The following is a 20,713-nucleotide window of genomic DNA, read 5'->3' as shown; positions in this document are numbered from 1 at the left end:
TGCCAGGCCTGCCTGTGGGACACCCCTCCTGGGGAGAGAGGTGGCTCGGGGCCAGGCACCCCTCACCTGCATCCCTGGGTTTCTCAGTACACCTGAGTTTCGATACTGCTCCAGTGTGTGATGTAAGTTTATTGAGTGTTGTCCTAGCTGATGTATAATTTTGGTTTTTCTCTTGGTTACTTCAAATTGATCATACTGGCTGTAAGCTACAAAGCAGACTGGTAGTAATTCTGCTTTTGTTCTTCCTGTCTCTCTCTCTCTCTCATGTAGTCTAAGACTGATGGGATGTGTAGTGTTACAGTGGTGGCAGAAAAAGCCAGGGGAACACTCAGTTCAGGCCCTCGAGGGACACTGCTTGGACTGGCCACTACCTTTCTTGGTTTAAGGAAACCTTGGTAGCCATCAGTTTGAGTGGGTAGAAAACAATCAGAACTTTAAAACTTTGGTCCTAGTATTTTTTCCCTAGGGCATGTTGACAGATGAGTGATGTTAGAAGCCACCTGCCCCTGTGAGGAATCTCAAGCCCAGGATGACCATCCTCTGAGTCAGTGCACAGACTCCTCCACCAGTGACACTTGCTACTAGAGAGTGGCAGGTGAGAGGATCCTGTCATTGACCTGGACTTGTATGAGGATTTGTTGATTCAGCATGGGTCATCTGAACCAAACAATCCTGAGTCTGATCAGCCCTTTTGCCTTGAATCTGCTCAAATCCCGGGTAAAGAACAGTCAGCAGAAAACACTAACACTGAAGGCAAATACGGACACCAGTGGTGCTCAGTGTGTTTCTAACTTTTTCACACATAGAGTGTGTACTATTATGTGCCCCACTTGAACTCACACCCATGTGTTCTTCACGTCGGTTTCACTCCAGGTTCTAGGATAGTGTTACATGAGGCACTTACTGGGTTACAGTTTTTCAGAATGGTTAAATAGCTTGCAGCTGAGAAGATTCACTGGCTATTGGTTCATGGTGAAACTGGGGCTGTTTGGGAGTAACTGTGGTATCTTTGCAATAGTTGCTACCTCCCAGACTTTCTCTGTGCTGATCGGAAACCGCGAGTGGATGAGGCGCAATGGCTTAACCATCTCCAGTGACATCAGCGACGCCATGACAGACCACGAGATGAAAGGACAGACAGCCATCCTGGTGGCGATTGATGGTATCTCTCCTCTCCCGCCTTTCTTCTGCTCAGAAGTACGATGTCCTGGGCAAGGGCAAACCGACAAAGGGCCACTGTCTACAACTTTTAAATTCCGTTTAATGAATCTTGCTCTCTGTTTATTTTTTGTCTGTTTTCCAGAAGGTGGTCTTGGTATCTTTTCACTTGATTCCCAGTCCTAAGGTCCTTTCTCTCACCCCCTCTCCCTCTTGCCACGGCCAACTCTGCTCTGTCATTGCCCTCTTATTCTTGGACTTCTTCTAAAAAACAAAGATTATTTATTTGAAAGGCAGAATTAGAGATAGTGAGGGAGATACAAGGAGAGAGAGAGAGAGACAGAGAGAGATCTTCCATCTGTGAATTTATTCCCTAAATGGATACAATGGCCAGAAGCTTCCTCTGAGGTCTCCGAATGAGTACAGAGGCCTGAGCATTTGGACCATCATGTTGGCTGCTGTGTCAGTCATATTAGTAGGGAGTGGGGTCAGAAATGGAGCACCTGGAACTCTAATCAGCGCCCATTTGGGATGCTGGCATCACAGGTGGCAGTTTTACCTGCTATACTACAGCACTGGCCCCTTACTCTTGGAATTCTAAACCCTTAACCATCCTTGCTTCTGTCATCATCCTTCCAGAGTCACCCTTCTCACTTGTTGCTGCAAACAGAACAGAAATTCACTTCCCAAAAGACCCTGAATAACGAGCTCTCTGCAGCTTGTCCTGGTCCAGCTTCTTAGATTGGTGCACACAGAACTTCACAGGTCTCTGTGTATGTGTACCTTAGCACTCCAGGATTCTCATCTCAGCTTTGCATTGTTAGTGTCACTACAATTGTGCACAAATAAGAAATAATGAACAACACTTTATTTTGGATGCCCCAGGCAGAGATCACACCAAAATCAACATGAGAGGAGTCGTGTCCTATCACACATTGTTCACATGCTCCCATTCACGCCTCTGTTTAAAACCCTCCTGCTTTTGTGTCTAAAGAGCCACTCAGACACGGCTTCCACGGGAGGAGACAAGAAAGAAGGATTATTTTCTAATTTGGAAATTGATCTCTTTAAAGTGATGCTTGTTATATTTCTCTTTAAGAAAAAAAAAAGCAGCATTTATTTATTTGAAAGAAAGAGTGCCAGAGTGAGGGAGAGACAGAGATCACCCATCTGCTGGTTCACTCCCCAGGTGACCACAGGGGTGGGGCTGGACCGGCTGTAGCCAGGAGCCCAGGACTCTACCCAGGTCAACTCCTGGGTAGCAGAGACCTCAGCATTTAGACCATCTTCCCCTGCTTCTCCAGATACATTACCAGGGAGTTAAATTGGAAGAAGAGCAGACCATACTTGTGCTGGCACTTGTGTATGGGATGCTAACATTGTAAGGGACAGCTCAACCCCCTTTGTCCCAAACCAGCCCCTGATCCTCATTTTTTTAAAGATTTATTTTTATTGCAAAGTCAGATATACAGAGAGGAGGAGAGACAGAGAGGAAGATCTTCTGTCCGATGATTCACTCCCTAAGTGACTGCAATGGCCAGTGCTGCGCCAATCCGAAGCCAGGAGTCAGGAGCTTCTTCCAGGTCTCCCACACAGGTGTAGGGTCCCAAGGCTTTGGGCCATCCTAGACTGCTTTCCCAGGCCACGAGCAGGGAGCTGGATGGGAAGCAGGGCAGCCAGGATTAGAACCAGCACCCATATGGAATCCTGGAGTGTTCAAGGCGAGGACTTGAGCCACTAGGTCACTGCTCTGGGCCCATCCTCATATTTTAATAGCTAGTATGTATTGAGTTCTTGTTTTGGGTCAGGTAGCTTTGTTGCTTGTAGGAAATTGGGAAGATTCAGAGCAGGGGCGTAAGTGCATCTGGGGAGTCACTGCCCGGCCTGTTCTTGTGCGCTTCTCCCGTTCCAGCTGCCTGCTAATGTGCAGCCTGAGAAACAGCAGGTGGGAGCTGAAGCATGTGGGTCCCTGCCACTAACATGGCACGCCTAGAGTGGGATTCGGGCTCCTAGCTTCAGCCGGGCCCATTCCTGACTGCTGGGAGGTATTTGAGGAGTGAAGCAATGGATGGAATATTTTGTTCTGTCTTTGTCTGTTTCCCTCCTTATAAAATAAATAAAACCAAATCAAAAATTTTGCAAGAAAAAAAAAAACAGAAAAGGGAAGACATTCATGATTGTATCCCTCAGAAAGCCACTGTGAGCGTTATGGTTTGCCAGCCATGCTTCTGAATGCCTCTGTAAGAGCACAGTGTTTTTCAAGAGAATTAAAACCACAGCATGGTGCATACACTGGGCCACTCTGGTCTTTTTAAGTGATGACAGCTCTTCCTGCCACAGCACTGTGCTCTGTCGCTGACTGGGTTCGTTTGCTGCAGGTGTGCTGTGCGGCATGATCGCCATTGCAGATTCTGTCAAGCCTGAGGCCGCCCTGGCCGTGCACACGCTGAAAAGCATGGGTGTGGACGTGGTTCTGATCACAGGGGACAACCACAAGACAGCCAGAGCCATCGCCACGCAGGTACAGCCCAGGGCTGGAGGGCCTCTTCCCCCCTTTAAACTCAAGAAATGACGATCAGCTCACAGGAATCGTGCAGGGACAAACATCAGTGCCAGTGCCTCAGGCACCGATTCTGTTTCTGATGTTTGGCCTGGCTGGAGATTTCCTCCTTGTACCCCGCAGAAGCTGGCAGCTGGTGGGCCTTGGACCAGCAGCACACCTGGGAAGAGCGCCACCAGGGTTCTCTGTCTTCCAGAAAGGGCCAGGCTTGAGGGCCAGCATAGACACTTCCTGACCCTCCTATTCAGGGACTGTCTGCCTCTCAGCTCCCCTCACCCGCATACCCGAGGCCAATGAGCTGCTCCTGGCAGGTCTTCTGCCAGCCTGATCTGATGGCAGTGCTGCGGAGAGCTGCTGGAGAGCGCTGGCTCGCGAATGGGTTCCTGCACCTCCTGCCACCTCTGCCCACGGGTGTGGAAAGCCATTTGCTTCTCAGGGAAGCAGCAGTACCCCTGATAAGCATGACCTTGCTTGCTTCGTGGTGGACTTGCTGAGTTTTTCCAGGTTAAAACTTGTTCTTCCATTTGACAAGCACTTATTAAACACCACACCCCGTGACTGACAGGCACAGTGCCAGGCAGAAAAGAGTGAAGAGGGCCTGTGGTCCTGCATGGAGGGTGGGCAGTTCCCTGGGAGCCCCTCACCTCCCAGGCTGCAGGGGAGGGGGACCTAGTCAGCCATGAGGCCTTCCCAGGATAGCACAAGCTGCGGGAGCAGCCCCTGGGCATCTGGAGAAGCAGGGGGCCTGGAGAAGCCAACAGTTGCTGGATGGTACTGTGTCACCAGCTGCGGGCCACAGGGCTGAGGCCACACCCAGGGGCAGGTGGGAAGGTGGAACCCTGAAAGCCCAGAGTCGCTCCCTAGGGAGGAGGATGGGGCTGCTGAAGGACTAGAAGCAGGAAGAGTGACGCGACCAGAGATGGCAGGACAGCGGGTGGCTGTTTGCAATACCAGGACAGGGAGTTGGGTGGGGGCAGGGCAGACACTTGCCCATGTCCTGCCGGCTGTGATTGGCGCGCAGTGTGGGACCTGCCAGCATAGGGGAGTCGGGGACTGTGGTGACTCACGGGCTTCAGTTAGTGCTCAAGGTCTTGTCCCAGTCCCAAGTGCTGTTTTCCTTTTCTTTCAGGTTGGCATCAACAAAGTCTTTGCGGAGGTGCTACCTTCTCACAAAGTGGCCAAGGTCCAGGAGCTCCAGGGCGAGGGGAAGAGGGTTGCCATGGTGGGAGACGGTGTCAATGACTCCCCAGCCCTGGCACAGGCTGACGTGGGCATCGCCATCGGCACTGGCACCGACGTTGCCATCGAGGCGGCTGATGTTGTCCTCATCAGAGTAAGTTGAGCCCCACCCAGGCCGTTGGGGTGGCGAGGGCCACAAGACGTCCCCTCCCTCACTAAGCACATGCCTCTCCCGCAGAATGACTTGCTCGACGTGGTGGCCAGCATTCACCTTTCCAAGAGGACCGTCCGGAGGATACGAGTCAATCTGGTGCTGGCGCTTATCTATAACCTAGTTGGGATACCTGTCGCGGCAGGTAAGGGCAACTTTCCCCTGTAGCGTCACCTTTATTCCCAGCTGAGACCAGAAACATTCTCTTTGCTGAATCCCAGCTAATGTGGGTGAGGACACCCCCTTGCTGGCGGGCCAACTAGAATCGTGTGAGTGAGTGAGTGATGTATCTCTTTAAGGCAGAGTTAGAGGAGGGAGGGAGAGATGAGTGCATCTTCCATCCATTGGTTTGTTCCTGCAGATGGTTGCCACAGCTGGGGCTGGGCTAGGCCAAGCCAGGAGAAACTCCATCTGAGTCTCCCATGTGGGTGGCAGGGGCTCAAGTCCCTGGTCAACTACCTGCTGCTTTCGCAGTGACTTTAGTAGTGAGCTGGATCAAAAATGGAGCAGCTGGGACTTAAACCAGCACCTACATGGCATGGCAGCCTTTCAGGTGCAGCTTAATGTGCTATGCAAAGCCCAAGTCCTCTGGAAGTATTTTAGAAGGGTGATGTGTTGCACACCTTGCTTCATTCCCATCAAAAAAGTTGATGGAAAAACACGTTTTAATTTGATTCCATTTTCCATTGACTTTGTAAGAATCCCCTGCCCCTTCATTTACCCTGGCCCTTTCTAAAAAGGCCAGGTGAGATGCTTGACTGTTCTCTCCCACAGCCTGATTTTCTGATCTGTTTGTGAGGACATGGTCTGAAAAAGAATATTGGAAGTTTTGGGTTACCCATCACATGCGAGGCACAGTGATGGGTGTTTTAGAGCCTTCTCTTCCACACGAATCCCACCCAGACTGCACCCTGAGTCACAGACATGATCACAGGCAGAAAACAGCCATGGTTCTTGTATCTTCCCCTCCTGCCTTCCCCCCCTCAGATCCTGTGCAACCAGCCATGGAAAATTCCAGACCCCTCTGCAAGGCAGCATTCCTCCATGGGCTAAGGAGACTTGACATTTTATTTTCCACTGAAAGAATGTTTTAAATGTTTACCTATTTGAGAAGCAATGAGACAGAGAGATGGACAGAGTCCGTCTTCTGCAGAGTCACACATCAGATGCTCACAGTGGCCAAGATCCTGGGGCAAAATTTAGGTCACCATGTGAATGTTGGAGATCCAATTACTGACGTCTGGCTGCTGCCTCCCCAGGGGTATGTTAGCAGGAAACTGGGCCTCGGAGTAGACCGAGGGCTCAAACACAGGCTGAAGTGGAATGCAGGCTCCCCCCGCCCCCAGCATCTCTAGGGCATCCACTAGCATCCACTAGGCCAGATACCTGCCCCGCCCTGAAGTTGTTGGATATGGCATCTTTCCTCTGTCATGTGTGTCCGAGGGCTTTATAGTGACTCGTCCAACAGCAATTGACAAGTCCCCTGTAACTTTCTGTGCCCAGTGAATTATGCAGGCCGCTTTCTTTGCCCAGGGCCAACTCACAGGCTGAGTGCCCGCCCCTCTGAGAGTTGCCCATCCCAGGCTGGCATCTCCTGACTCTCTCCTGGCATCTGATTGATCTCCCTTGGAGAAGGTGCCATGAAGTTGTGGAGGCCGGATGATATGTGCAATAGAGTGCTGACCTCAGTGGGACTGTAGCTGCAGGCCAGCCAGCTCCAGGGCCTGCTGCTGCACTGCCTCTCCCCCTGGCCTGCCCCTCTTTGCCTGTGGGTGCCTGCTTCTTTGCAGCTCTCCCCAGAATGGGTGATGGGGACGCTCATGTGTACTGTTGTGAGAACGGCAGAGAGGGCAGGGGAAAGCCAGGACCTCGCCACAGTGCAGCCTTCCGGGACAGCTTAGCTACCCACAGCACGAAGTTGTCTGAACACCCCGAGGCAGAGTCTATAGGGGAGCTGGGGCTGCTGGCCTTGGCCCAGGGCCTCCCCTGGCTCCACCCCAGGTAGTGTTGTGATTATGTGTCCTCCCTTCCAGGTATCTTCATGCCCATCGGCATCGTGCTGCAGCCGTGGATGGGCTCGGCAGCCATGGCGGCCTCCTCCGTGTCTGTGGTGCTCTCTTCTCTGCAGCTCAAGTGGTGAGCCCCCCCAGGCCCATTCCCTCTCCCCACACTTGAGACACTGGTGCCTTTCCTGGGGTACAGATGTGCATGCCTGCTCCCTATCTACACTCCTGAGGGAGTGTCTCGGGAATGTCAGAACACTAACAAGGCATGTTCTGCCTGATAGTCACCATGCCCTGGCCGGCTTCACTCAAGGGCCGTTTCTGTGATGTCACACAAACCCAGGTCCCTGTGCCGGATCAGGCTGGCTTCTTGATAAGGCTGCTCTTATTTGTGCATCCACTTGGCAGCACGGCAGCCTGTTCAGTGTACACAGAAAGTCTCCCAACAGGGTGAACCTGCCCTAACACCCAGCAGTGTGCTGCTCTTTCCCTATCAGCCTGGGGTGAGGGTTTGGGGACTGCCCCTGCGTGCCATTGGTGGACCGAGGTAAGCGGCTCCGCTGGGCTTCGAGCACTCAAGGCTAAGATCTGCAATGACTGAGCTGCTCTGAAACCCTTGCTTTGCAGCTACAAGAAGCCTGACCTAGAGAGGTATGAGGCCCAGGCCCATGGGCGCATGAAGCCCCTGAGTGCATCCCAGGTCAGTGTGCACGTCGGCATGGATGACCGGCGGCGCGGCGACTCACCCAAGCCCACATCCTGGGACCAGGTCAGCTATGTCAGCCAGGTGTCTCTGTCCTCCTTGACATCTGATAGGCTGTCTCGGCACAACCCCACAGTGGACGCTGGTGGGGACAAGTGGTCTCTGCTCCTAAACGACGGGGATGAGGAGCAGTACATCTGACAGCCCCGGGCAGAGGGCTCCAGCTCCTTGGGGCCTGGGCGAGTCTCCACGGGGACTCATGGCCCCTCGCTGTGGTTGACCTAAACAGACATAGCACCAGTAGGCAGCATCAGGGTGGGCCAAGCTTGCCTGTGGCCTTGGATGGCTTTTCTAGCCATCTCACCTTGCATCACATGGCCTTGCACAGCTGAGGCTGAGCGTCCACCTGGATAGGATCACCCTGCCTGGGTCCCGCTGGGCCGGGGGCTTTGTTGGGTGATTGGCCTGGACTCGAGACAGGGCAGAGTCCATCCTCCTCACAGACGTGGCCTCTGCTCTCAGGCATGACTGCTGCTGTTGAAAAACAAGCTCATCAGGAACAAAAAACCCAAAAAACCCAGCTGGGGCCCTCCCAGGAACTTCCATAAACGTGCTCCTGAGCCCTTTTCCTGTCTCCATTTCTGACACCCCGGCTTACCTCAAGGGCACCTGTTGTTTCCTGTGGCTCAGTGTCTGTCCTTTATGTTCTGTGTACTTGGCATAAGGGTGCACCCCAAAGTCCCACCTCAGCCATTATCTCTAGGGCAGGACTTGTGTCTTCATGGTCCCTGTAGCCACAGCTCTCGGGCAGTTCTACAAACTTGCCCATGTGTGTATCCTCTGGAATCAGCTTGTTCTCTCTCTCGGGCAGTCCTACAGACATGCAATTTTGTGTGTCCCTACCCAACTTACGGTGCTTTGAAGCAGGTGCCCCCTGCCAGGGACCTCCCCACGTGGGCCTTGGAGCTTCACTCGCATGGTCTTTGTGTGCCCGGCAGTTCAGAGTCCAGTAGAAAGTCCATGCCCGGGGCTGCCTGGCAACATGTGGTTGGAGGGAATGGGGTTGCCCAGTACCAGGAGGGCACCATACTTTGTGAACCTGCTCTCTGCACATTGATCAGGCCCCTTAGGACAGGAATGGCTGCAGTTTCCCAAAGGCTGTGTGTCCCTGCCTGTGAGTATGTGTCATCAGAGGGACAGAAATGCCTCCAGGATGAGAGATTCTGTGACAGACCACTGGGGAGCAGCCTAGGAAAAGCTAGCCGAGTCCTGGGTGCAGCCCCGTGTCACACACCAGACGATTCTAGTTTGTTATTAAGGGTCAGCAGTTCGTCAAGGGTGGTATTAGCGCTTACAGCAGATAGCTCTGACCGCCCAGCAAGCCAGCCTTTTTGATCTCATTTCCCAGGCAGGGAAACAAACCTATCTGCTAGTGTTGAGTGTATCATGGCTGTCACCTCCGAGGGCCTGGCTTAGTCCTGTGCTCAGACCCGCACCTGGGGAGAGTAAGCAAGGAAAAGGTCTTTCTCCCCGAGGAACAGATGTGATGGGTGACGTGCAGGTGTCAGTTATGTCAGCTTCAAGAGCACTTCGTCAGTGGCCATCCCTCCTTCCTCTCACGTGTGAGGTGGTCATAGCCAAGGTCTATCTCCCGCAGTCCAAGCGCAGGGTCTCTGTTGTGTTTTCACTGTTTTCAGCCCTGTCCCAGGCCCTTCCTGCTGTGTGTCCCCAGTCCAGTCCTCCCTTCGTTTTAGCCTCAGAGAACATTGGTTTTCCACAAGGCCAATCATTGTCTTAAACATCTAATCGTAATGATTTTTTTTTAAAGCTTTTAGGACCATAGGCATCATGTTCCTATATAGATGTTGAAATATTTATATAACTGTACAGAAAATAACCTTTTATAGATGTTCAAAATAAAAGATATTTTTTTTGGTTGTAACAATTTCTACTTCAAACACTTTCCATATGATATTAGAATAAAAGTTTATTTTTCTTCATCTGAAAGGCTGCCTCTGGGGGCTCTGTCTGTGAGTGGAGAGCCAAGCTCTGGCTTAGCCCAGTGCCTTGTGAAGCAGCCAGTGGGCACGGGCCTTGCAGAGCAGGGGACGTGAGGGTGTCCTGCGCCCAGGTGAATGGCCTCCCCAGCACTGGCTCCAGCGGCTTGCCTCGCTGTGGCCCACCTCTGTGGTGCCCTGAGAAGAGAGAACTGCCCCACCATGCTGGCTGGCTTGAATTACACCAGTTGCAATCAGTCATCTGTGTCTGCAGCTTGTACATTATAGAGTCACTCAACCTCAGATTAGAAATAATTCCAGGGGAAAAAACATTCCAGGAAGTTGCAAGAAGCAAGATGTGAATGTGCTGTGTACTAACTTATCTGACGTGTGTGTGTGTGTGTGTGTGTGTGTGTGTGTGTGTGTGTGAAGTGTTGTGTAGGCACTGATTGGGCATTATAAATAACCAAGAGGTGATTGAAAGGCACGAAGGTAAATGCCAATGGTGTGCTATCTGAGTAAGAGCCTTGGCCATCCTCCAGTGTTGGTAGCTGGGAAAGGGTGCTAGAGCCAACGCAAGGGCGACACTGCTCATCCTCTGCATGAGGGCCTCTGTCTGTACAAGGCTGTTCTCAGACACTCCTTCCCCAGGATGCCTCTTCTGGATTCCTCGACCCAGAGGAGTGGTGAGGTAAATGCAAAGATCTAGACCAAGGTGCTCCCTGGGGAAAGTTTTCAGAGCATCTTGAGGAAGCAGGGGGCCCTAAGCAAGTGACAGTGTGATTTGTCATCCAAGAGAACAAAGAGGCGCTGTTACTAGCTGGGCCTGGACAGCTGGTCTGAGCCAGGGCTTCCTAGGCAAGCTCGCACATGTGGGCATCTTCCTTAACAAGGCAGATGGTGTGAAGTCATCTTTAAAACGAATTATCTACTGGAGGATTTGGCCCCAATTGTCACCTGCAGACAAGCTTGCAGAAGCACTCATCAGTTGCATTATGATACATTTGTGTCCTGACAGCAGCCTTTGTTGAAGTGTTGAAGTGATGCTCTCGGGTTTGGTGTGACCCCTTGGCCAGCCCTGGCTTGTGCCACATACAGGGGGCAGTGCAGTGTCTGCCTCAGGGGATCACGGGCCCAGGGATGCTCTCTTCCTGTGCCTCAGGGAAGGAAGGGTTGACAGACCTCACAGGAGAATCTTTTTTTAAAACATTATTTATTTTGAGGGCATGATGCAATGGCTCAATGGCTAAATTCTCACCTTGTACATGCTGGGATTCCATATGGGTGCCGGTTTGTGTCCCAGCTGCTCCACTTCCCTGCTTGTGGCCTGCGAAAGCAGCAGAGGATGGCCCAAAGCCTTGGAACCCTGCACCTGCGTGGGAGACCCAGAAAAGGCTCCTGGCTCCTGGCTTTGGATTGTCTCAGCTCCAGCCATTGCAGCCACTTGGGGAGTGAATCAGTGGACAGAAGATCTTTCTCTCTGTCTTTGCTCTTCTCTGTATAAATCTGATTTGGCTTTCCAATAAAAGTAAATAAATCATTAAAAAGTTATTTATTTGAAAGGCAAAGCAACAGAGCTAGCAAGTGAGCATCCATCCACCTTGTCTGTCTCCATAAATGGCCACAACAATGAGGTGTGGGCCAGGCCAAAACCAGGAGCTCCATCGTTGTCTCCCACATACGTGGCAGAGGCCACCTGCTGCTGCTCTCCTTTCAAACTCGGTAGTAGGAAGTTGGGTCGAAAGTCGGTTGGACTGACACTGAAATAGGATCCCAGCCGCAGGCAGCAGCTTAGCCGGCTGTAGTGCAATGTCTGAGATTTGGTTTCTTCAGGAGAAAGCTGCCCATCCCCTTGCTAGGGTTCCCATCTATCTGTTACTGATGCATTTTTTCCCCACTCTTTAAGACCTTAATAAAGGACTATGATGAGGTTACTGTTTTAATAAATGAACATGATTCTGATTTTTGGGGTCAAGCACTGTGGCACAGCAAGTTAAGCCGCCTCCTGCAGTGCCAGCATCTCATGTGAGCACTGGTTTAGGCCTGGCTGCACCACTTCTGAACCAGTTCCCTGGTGATATGCCTGGGAAAGCAGCAGAAGATGGCTCAAGTCCTGAGCCAACCAACTGCCACCAACATGGGAGACCCTGGATGGAGTTCCAGGCTTCTGGCTTCAGCCTGGACCAGAACTAGCCATTGTAGCCATTTGGGGATGAACCAGTGGATGGAAAAGCCCTTTCCTCTTTTTTAAAATTTATTTTTAACTGTTGTTTTTTTTAAAATGATCATTACAGAGGTGGGAAATGGGGATTGCAGACCCACGTGGACCTCTGGCAGGGATGGGAGGAGGGGAGAGAGATGTGCCTGCAGTTGACAGCGGTGGGGGAGGGGAGAGGGGAGATGGGGAGGGGAGAGAATACGCAGCTCCTTGTTGTCAGACTACACAGTACGGGGAACGAATATGGTTTATTGACATCACCTCGCCTTTCTTTCTTTCCCTCTCTCTCTAACTCTGCCTTTCAGATAAATAACTAATCTTAAGCAAAAACTAATTCTGGGGCCAGCGCTGTGGTATAGTGGCATAAGCTGCTACCTACAGTGCCAGCATCCCATATGGGCACTGGCTCATGTCCCGGCTGTTCCACTTCTGATCCAGCTCTCTACTAATGTGCCTGGGAAAGCAGCAGAAGATAGTCTGAGTCCTTGGGCCCCTGCACCTACGTGGGACACCCAAAAGAAGCTCTTGGTTCCTGGCTTTTGACCGGCCCAGTTCTAGCTATTGGGGTGTGAACCAGTGGATGAAGACTTCTCTCTCTCTCTCTCTCTCTCTCTCTCTCTCTCTCTCTCTCACTCACTCTCTCTGTAACTGCCTTTCCAATAAATAAAACACATCTTGAAAAATGATGGTGATTCTAGTTATTTTTTTTAAATGGCACTGGAAGTTGACATGTCCAAAAAGCATAGCTCTCCAAGTCATTCTGCAAGTTCACTAAGGAGCTGAAATTAATAAAGGTGACTTTTATTTTAAGAAAACCCAGCATAGATCAAAACCAGCCAAATAGTCTAATTAAAGGGAAAGATTGAACCACAGGAAGATTTTTTTTTTCCTTCAAAAAATTTATGTCAGTATCTTGGTAACTGGATTCTATAATGTTTATGAATTCTTGAGCTAAAACAGTTTTGAGTTTCCTGCACCGTGTTGTCAGTTGTGTCTTTCGGCCAGGCCTGTTCCCAGGTTCCCCAGGCGTGTGGGAAAGGGGAGTTGCTATTGAGAAATCCTGGGTGGCTCTAGGAATGAAGCCACCCCGCTTTATTCATTCCTGAACTCAGCTTGGGCAGGGACATCAACACCACTGTTTGACTCCATTCCAGAAAGGAGATGTCTGCCCGTCCGCTGTTTTCGCTTTGTGTGAGGACAATGATGGCGGTTGAAATTACAGGATAGAATATGAGAAGGTTAAGTAGTGCTGTGAAATCCCAGAGCTGCTTTCATTCTATTCAGGAAAGATGAATAAACAGATGTAAAAACACCTAAGGACTACCATGAAAACAAGAGTTGATGGAAGCTCATCTTTTTTTCTGAATTGGAATTGGCTGTGAAGTCTTAACCTCAACATCGTAACGACTTTTAAAATGTTAAACATACAGAAATAGGGTAGGCAGATGCACCCCTGTAGTGTCCCATGGCAACCTCAAGGGAGTCTCCCTCCCCTCCTGCCAGCATGACTGTGGCAGGGCACCCCCTGGTGGAGGAACCATCTCAGGACATGGAGAAAACCTTGCTGTCCCCACAACTGAGTCCCAGGATGCACCTGCTGTGAACTGATGGCCCTGAGTCCAGCGAGATCATGTGATGCAACATTCAACTGCCGGGTTGCCATGAGGTGTGGCTGCCTCCCTCTCTCACCTTACATGTCCTGTGCAGCTGTTATGGCATGCTTTCCCATTTCCTAAGCCAGGCCCTGGGGTCACCGAGCCAACTGCTGGGGCTTTCAGATCCACATGGCTCCACCCCCAAAGCACATCCTCATCTTGTGCTCCCAAAGTGGCTTCCTGGCACCCCTGGCCAGAAGAGGCTCAGCTCCTGACATGTGTTGGGCCCCCCATAGAAGGGGCAGCACAGGGGGCCTCCAACAGGACCATGTGGTTTGTTTCATGAGCCACCAAGTATCCCTGACCAAGACAACTTCCCAGCTGAGCCCAGTTTCTCTCTGCCAGGTTCTCTTGCATCTAGAGATGCAAATGCATGTGATTGTGAGAGCACTAAGAAGGGGAAGAGAACCTGAAGGCTGGTCCTGGCCTGTGGATGCCTCTGTGCCTAATACCTGTCCCAGGCTACTTCAGGAAGTTCTTGGAAAGGAATTTAAAGGTAAGCTGACTTGGACATAAAGCATTTTATAATCCATGCACATGCCTACCTGTGCCCCAGCCTTCCAGGGCCCCTCACAACTGATTTATCTATACGAGTACATCCTGCAAGGGTCCGAGGTTTTGTTTAAAGATTTGCTTATTTTTATTGGAAAGGCAGATTTACAGAGAGAAGAAGAGACACAGAGAAATATTTCCAATCCACTAGTTCACTTCCCACATGGCTGCAGTGGCCAATGCTGAGCTGATTGAAAGCCAGGAGATTCTTCTGGATGTCCCTTGTGGGTACAGGGTCCCAGGGCTTTGGACCATCTTCCACTGCTTTCCCAGGCCACAAGCAGAGAGCTGAATTGGAAGTGGAGCAGTGGTAACATGAACCAGTGCCAGAGACCAGCTCCAGCCGAGTTCGGAGCTCAGGAAGGGTGCGTGGAGTTGGTGATAAAGAAAGACATGGACACTGTCACTTGGTGCCCTCTCGCAACAGCTCAAGAAGCTGTCCTTTTTTATTTACTCAGACACATCACAAGCTTCTACACAAACAACTAATTGTTCTATTTTTACTTCAAGACTAAGGGGGCATGCACAGACATTTGGTCATTCTGTCTGTACTTCAGGGCTAAGCAGGTGCCCCTAAAGATAATTCTGCAAAATACTGTATTCATATTCTTCAAAGCAAGCCATTATTCATTCTTCAGTAGTAGTCGTGGAGCGACAGCCAGGACTCCAAGGCCAAGGCACATGTGATTACCTGCTAATCAGTAATACATTCCTACCACATTTCTATTTCTACAATTTACCCATCATTTAATGGGAAAAATATGTCACAAGGAAAAAACATAAAAATCCAAGACAAAAGTTTCAAATGTTAAATTCCCCCTACAACTATAGGCTCTACAACCCCATAAACAATCAATAATTAAAAGCATATTTCTTTAATAAAAGCATCCTTAATTCCTCTAGCTAAAAATTATGAAAGTGGCTCCAAAGAAACTGCAAAGACAGGCTAGCCTTTGGAACCACAGTAACTATGTTTATTGCCATAGCAGTTTCAGCTCTCACTCCCATCACTTGCATTAATATTTAGGATATTTATCAAGCCCTTTCCCAGAAGGTGTGCTACATGTCTGGGCCAGATTCTGAGGCAATGGTTAAGTACCCAATAAGGTGTCCAGAAATGGCATGGGCTTAATTGTGCTCCTGTGTGTAAATTGTCAAAGGCCCACTCACCAAGACATTATCAGTGACATTAACTCTCCAGCTCACATTGGTTGCAGGATTAACGCAGGAAGTAGAAGACCCTTCGGCCATGACCTGCCTCCTCCCCTGTGTCTAGGAGCCCACCCCTGGCATCTAGGGACTCCCTGTGGCTGCTGTGCCCAGCTGGGATGTCCCTAGGTGACGTCTTCATCAGTAGGCATCGTGTTCCATCGTGGTGTCCCACCTGCTGCTCTCCCAGGGGTCTTCCCGCCAGACACCTCTGCCTCCCTAGCATTTGGCCAGTTTTGCTGATATGATCTCCACCCCCTGCTGTTCTGTAAGTTTCACAGAGCCAGGAAACAACTGACTTCCAGACTTCCATAGTCTCAGCAAGGCACTGTGGCAGATGGATGAATACATGGGTGATGACATAATTGCTGAATAAATGACGTAACCAGTGTGTGTGCAGGGTGTGGCTTCTTGCTGGATGGCAGTGCACGAGGAGCAACCTTGGCTGAGCTCAGAGGACCTGTTCACCTTAGCAGAGAAGGGGTGTTTATAGTCTTGCATATCCCAGACTATACTTGTCACTTCTCCCCCAAACCCTCCTCCTCTTCCTGTTTCTTGGCTTTCTCTTGGTGACAGGCATAGCCACCCCCTCATTGTGTTGGAATGCACCTACTTGTCACTGAGCCACCTGCCTTTCCTGCATGGCTCATGTCCAGTCCATCCCCTGCCAATGGCCTCTGCCAGCCCCCGGGACTCCTCGTCCCAAGCATCTCACTGCTTCCCAGGGGAGGGCACCCAGACTCTTCCATCACCTGCTGAATGATCTGTGTCTCCCCTGCCGGCTCCTGTACCCACTCACTTTGCAGACATGCATCTCCACCCCCAAGGCCCAACAAGTCTCTTGGAGACCTTGTCAACACACAGGGCCTGATTCCACAGAGCAGAGTGGGGCCTGTGTTGAGCTCTGGCAGGCTCAATGCTAAGGCCAGTGCTGTTAATCTGTCGATCATGGGGAGCAACCAGATGATGTTCCTAAAGCTTAAAGCTGCCACTCCCTCCCTTGACACTCCATTGTGGGTCCCTGTGGCTTCTGCCAGGAGCCCAGCACGTTGTATCCCCCTCAACAGTCCCGTCGTGTCTGCAGCTTTCCCCATCGCTTGTCTACATTGTTCCCTCTGCCTGCCTTCTAATCTCTCAGTCCTGTTAGGTTCCTCTACCCAGTGCCGCCTCCAGGAAACCTCACCAGATCCCTCTCCACTCACCCTTGGCTCACAGTGGGGGCTAAAAGGCACCAACGAACACTATGGCTCTGTCTCCTCCATCACTGCCTCGCAGTGCACCTGTTCACCTGCCATCTTCTCACCTGCACCTAAGAGGACCTGAGAATGTCCACAGCTGTTTGCCAGGGAAGGATGCAGGGAGGGATGCCTCTCTTCTGGGCAGCACCTCGAACCCACCATCAAGGGGTGGCTGTGTTTCTGGGGCATCCTTTCAGATGCTGTTAAGGGGACCGCTTTGATCCACTGCACATTCCCAGCTCCTGCCCTAGCTGGGGTTATTTCTTTGATCTTGAGGACACTTGTGGGTCATGTGATTTTGTCTCCGGCAGGACCCCCTACGCCTGTGGAGTCAGCTGCTTCTCCTGTACAGACACCTTCCATTAGAGCGCCCCCTGTTGGACAGATCTTGAGGGTGGGCCAGGCATTCTCTGTGGGACTTGATGCTCAACCCCAGGTCTGGCACTCCTCATGATTATGGAAGTCTTGACCTGGAAACCCTGGGGAGCTGGGCCTGTGACCAAGGATCATACTGTTCCCACAGCTCTAGGCTCCCATGCCTCTGAAACCCAGAGGCCTGGCAGGGCCTGGTGTCATCTAGACTTCACTGCTACAGGGTTGGGTGCCAGGAATGGTCTCCTAATCGAGGGAGCTTTGTAGAGTCCCTTGTTCTTACCATCTCTCCACCACCACAACTCACAGGGAAATCCCAAACCTTTTTAAAGCTCCTCCAGGGTTGCTGCCATGATCAGGCAAGGGACTGTCCCCTGTGTCCCCTGTGGGCCCTCTACCTGGGTCATGTTAGGTGCAGCCTATAGGGTTCCAGTCCTAGCCCTTCCTTCCATTTGCTCCTAGCTGGGCCATGTGCAGTCTCTGCTTCTCCAGTTCTCTGTGTGCCCATCTGTGTAAGGGTTCACATGCAAAGAACCACAGTGACTATGCAGGTGCTCAACCCAACCCTGACCCATCCACCCACTGACCGACAGTGGGGAACCACAGCAGCCCACCTCCCTTGAAGAGTTGGTTTCCCTAGCCTCTTCTCAGGACTTTATTAGATTGTTCCAAGCAAGGAGCCCAGCGCCTGTCTACCCCTCCGGTGCATGGGGCCACCCTGGGCTTTAGGACTAGCCGGAAGGGTGTGTGTGTGCTCCGGCTCTGGCCCTGCTATGCCCTCGCCCTAGAGACCTTGAGCAATTGTTGCCCACCATTGCCGTCAGGAAGCTCTTCACCCAGCATCTGCGCCCCGGCCCCCTGGCCACCACCTTCCACCCAGAAGGCCCTTTCTTGCTCCCACAGCGCGTTCTCCTCCTCCCAGAGGGATTTCTTGTCTTCCCAGAGGGCTTTCTCCTCCTCCAGTAGCTCGCTCTCCTCCACCCACAGCGCCTTCTCCTCCTCCCATAGGGCTTTATCCTCCTGGAGCAAGTTCCGGTCTCTTTCCCACAAGGCATTGTCCTCTTTCCAGAAGACCTTGTCCTCCTTCCAGAAAGTGTGATACTTTCTCCAAAAGGTCTTCTCCTCTTCCCGGAAAGATTTCTCCACTTCCCAGAAGTTTTTCTCTTCTTTCCAGAAGGTTTTCTCCTCTTCCCAGAAAGGTTTCTCCTCTTCCCAGAAGCCCAAGATTTGACCCTGGAAAGCACGGATCTTGCCCCGGAAACTCCACATCTGCTCCCTGAAGTCTTGAATTTTCTCATGGAACAGTTTCATCTCAGCCAGGAAAGCCTTTTCCTCCTGAAGCTTGCGGATTAGCTTCTTCCTGTGAACACTGGCAGAGGAGGCCGCCAGTGGGCAGAAGCGAGCAAGGGCCACCTTGCCCACCTTGAAGGGAAACATCTTCCTGAAGAGCCAGAATGGGGAGGGCCAGGAGCGGGCAGCTGTCATGGAGGCCAGGGCTGTCGGCCAAGTCCAGGTTAGCTGGGCCAACCCTGTGGGACACCAGAGAGAAGACGGCCGTGAGTGCCATGTGTCAGGGGAGGACCTGATCGTATCTCTCTTGGTGGTTACCCCTTTCCATCAATGCCCCAACCCCATGGTGTTAATGAGGGACAAGCTTTGGGACATGGTGGGCTGCCCTGGCTTGGGGCACATGGGAAGGGCATTGGTTTCCCCTCTGTGCTTTCTGGCCCCGCTCAGGGCCCTCACCAAGCCTCTGAGGGAGATTTTCTTGGCTTACCTTGTGGGAACAGGGGGTGGGGAAGAAGGAAGACACTTAGCTGCTGTGTGTGTGTGTGTGTGTGTGTGTGCATTTAGGGGATCCCATGAGGTGTCAGGAACTACACAATGGCAGCTGGCTGCGTTCCCACCCATAAGGTCAGAAAATCAGGAACCTGGGGGCTCATCCTTGACACCTTCCTCACCCTCACCAAACTTCATCAACCATCAGACCCAGCAGCAAGGTCCTTAAGACTTCTTTTAACCATGTCCATACTGCATCTCTGGCCACAGCCAGTTCTGGCCAGGATGCCAGTAACCATCCACCTGATTCCCTGGCATTGTTCTGACCCCTCCATCCACTCCTTTCACTGTAGCCCCAGGGAAGCTTCCCAGACTGTGTTTCATATGACATTACTTCTGTTTTCAGACCTTTCAGACCCCGAAGCTCTGAGATTGGAGCCGAAGACCTTCACAAGGTCCTCTGTGCCTGACCCCTGCTTGCCTCTCCCTGAACTTCCCCACTTAGTCACCAGTCCACTCCAGATCTGAGCTTCCTAACAGACAACCAGGAGTCCCCTTGCCCCTTACCTCTTCTTCCTGTTGTGTGCTGGAATTCCTGCCCATCCCCTCCCCAGTGGGAGCTATTCAGAAGCTGCAGAGTTTCTCACCATGTCCCCAAGGCTACTGTCTCTTCACATTCCTATTGTTACTTGTCAGCCTGACAAAATGGGTGTGGCCATATTTCCCTTGCTACCTCTTAGTAGGAAGCTAGACACAGAGGGAGGATTTAGATAAGCTGGTTAACTGAATTTTGGAACTTTGATTTTCTATGTTGTATTATGGCTCTCTGTCTGGAGAGGACTTTCCAATCTCCCAAGCTCCCTTCCATGCTGTGTTGGTCTCTCTCTGGACAGCTTTGCTTACTCTTAGGTTAGTTAGTGTGGAGAGCCCTGCAGCCTCAGCTAAGAAGTTACCTCCTCCAAGCAGCCTGTTCTAATCCCCTCACCTGCGTGTCTGGCTCTCCTGCCCCACCAGGAACACCTCATCTTGTGTCTCTGTATACAACACAATATCCGGCACCCATAGCAGATGGTCAGAAGATGTCGATGGAATAGGTGGCAGCTTTCTGGTTTAGAATGTTGGGTAAAATTCATTGCCAGGTTCTCCTCCTCCAGTTTCTATTGCATTATCTTTGTGAAACAAATCAAGATACCACCATATCAGACAGGTGGATGTGTATTTTGGTATAAAGCATAATATAAAAGTGTAGATGTGAACCTATTAGATATAAAAGCTTGCCTTAAAAAAAAACACCCCTCATCTTGTTGATGACTTTAAGAGGTGGAACTTAATTGTTCCAGGGAAATGTCCTAAATGGCTTGCTGCTTAGAATAAACACAGTATCCTCTACAGCCCACAGTTACTTACTGCTTAGTTGTCTCCCAGAGGGACAGCAGTAGCCCTCCAGCAACAGGCAGGCATTGTCGGTCAAATTCCTCCAGGGATGCTTTTTCACAGATTTATCCCACCACTGCACTGCTGCCAGTGACCACTTAGGGCCCTCTTGATTCTCGCTCTCAGGATGGGGAGGGCCCAGATGGGGCCCCAGACAAGAAACTCTGACAGACAAAAGACTTAGGAAAGAAGAGAGTGCTGGGAAGCTTCAAGACCCTCAGCCATCTTCAATCCTTGACGTCACTCAAAGGGTTGGGCTGTTGATGACTCACAAATGACTGTGACCTCAGATTCCATCTGGATTGTCTCTGTGAACCCTGGGGGTCACATGTCAGAGACGTCCTTTCCTCCTATCAAATATCTCTGCTTGCCTTTGGCTGTTAGTTTTTGTTGTTATTTAAGGTTGAGAGAGAAAGAGAAAGATCATCCACTCTCTGTTTTACTA

The 20,713-nt window shown here is 51.2% G+C and overlaps 2 protein-coding genes across 2 annotated transcripts in view; one reads left to right on the top strand and one right to left on the bottom strand.

Moving 5' to 3' along the window:
* LOC121168038 (copper-transporting ATPase 2-like) overlaps nt 1-8,104 on the top strand; it is a 61,356-nt gene extending 53,252 nt beyond the window's left edge. The window contains exons 17-22 of the mRNA XM_040997805.1: nt 1,019-1,162; nt 3,537-3,679; nt 4,848-5,051; nt 5,136-5,253; nt 7,142-7,244; nt 7,739-8,104. Coding sequence (XP_040853739.1) covers nt 1,019-1,162; nt 3,537-3,679; nt 4,848-5,051; nt 5,136-5,253; nt 7,142-7,244; nt 7,739-8,015 — 989 coding nt within the window. The 3' untranslated portion in view covers nt 8,016-8,104. The remainder of the gene's footprint in view (nt 1-1,018; nt 1,163-3,536; nt 3,680-4,847; nt 5,052-5,135; nt 5,254-7,141; nt 7,245-7,738) is intronic.
* A 9,604-nt stretch (nt 8,105-17,708) lies between these two features.
* Nucleotides 17,709-18,561, bottom strand: LOC121168050 (coiled-coil domain-containing protein 70-like). Its single transcript, XM_040997822.1, has one exon. It carries the CDS (start codon nt 18,538-18,540, stop codon nt 17,827-17,829), a length of 714 nt encoding a protein of 237 aa, XP_040853756.1. The 5' UTR covers nt 18,541-18,561; the 3' UTR covers nt 17,709-17,826.
* Between the last annotated feature and the right edge of the window lie 2,152 nt (nt 18,562-20,713).

This window comes from Ochotona curzoniae, unplaced genomic scaffold (assembly GCF_017591425.1).
Source record: "Ochotona curzoniae isolate NIBS_2020 unplaced genomic scaffold, NIBS_Ocur_1.0 patch47, whole genome shotgun sequence".
NCBI lineage: Eukaryota > Metazoa > Chordata > Mammalia > Lagomorpha > Ochotonidae > Ochotona > Ochotona curzoniae.
This window is presented reverse-complemented; position numbering and strand designations above follow the sequence as displayed.

Coding starts and splice junctions, on each gene's coding strand:
- LOC121168050 (XM_040997822.1), bottom strand. CDS start 18,540: ATGACAGCTGCCCGCTCCTGGCCCTCCCCATTCTGGCTCTTCAGGAAG.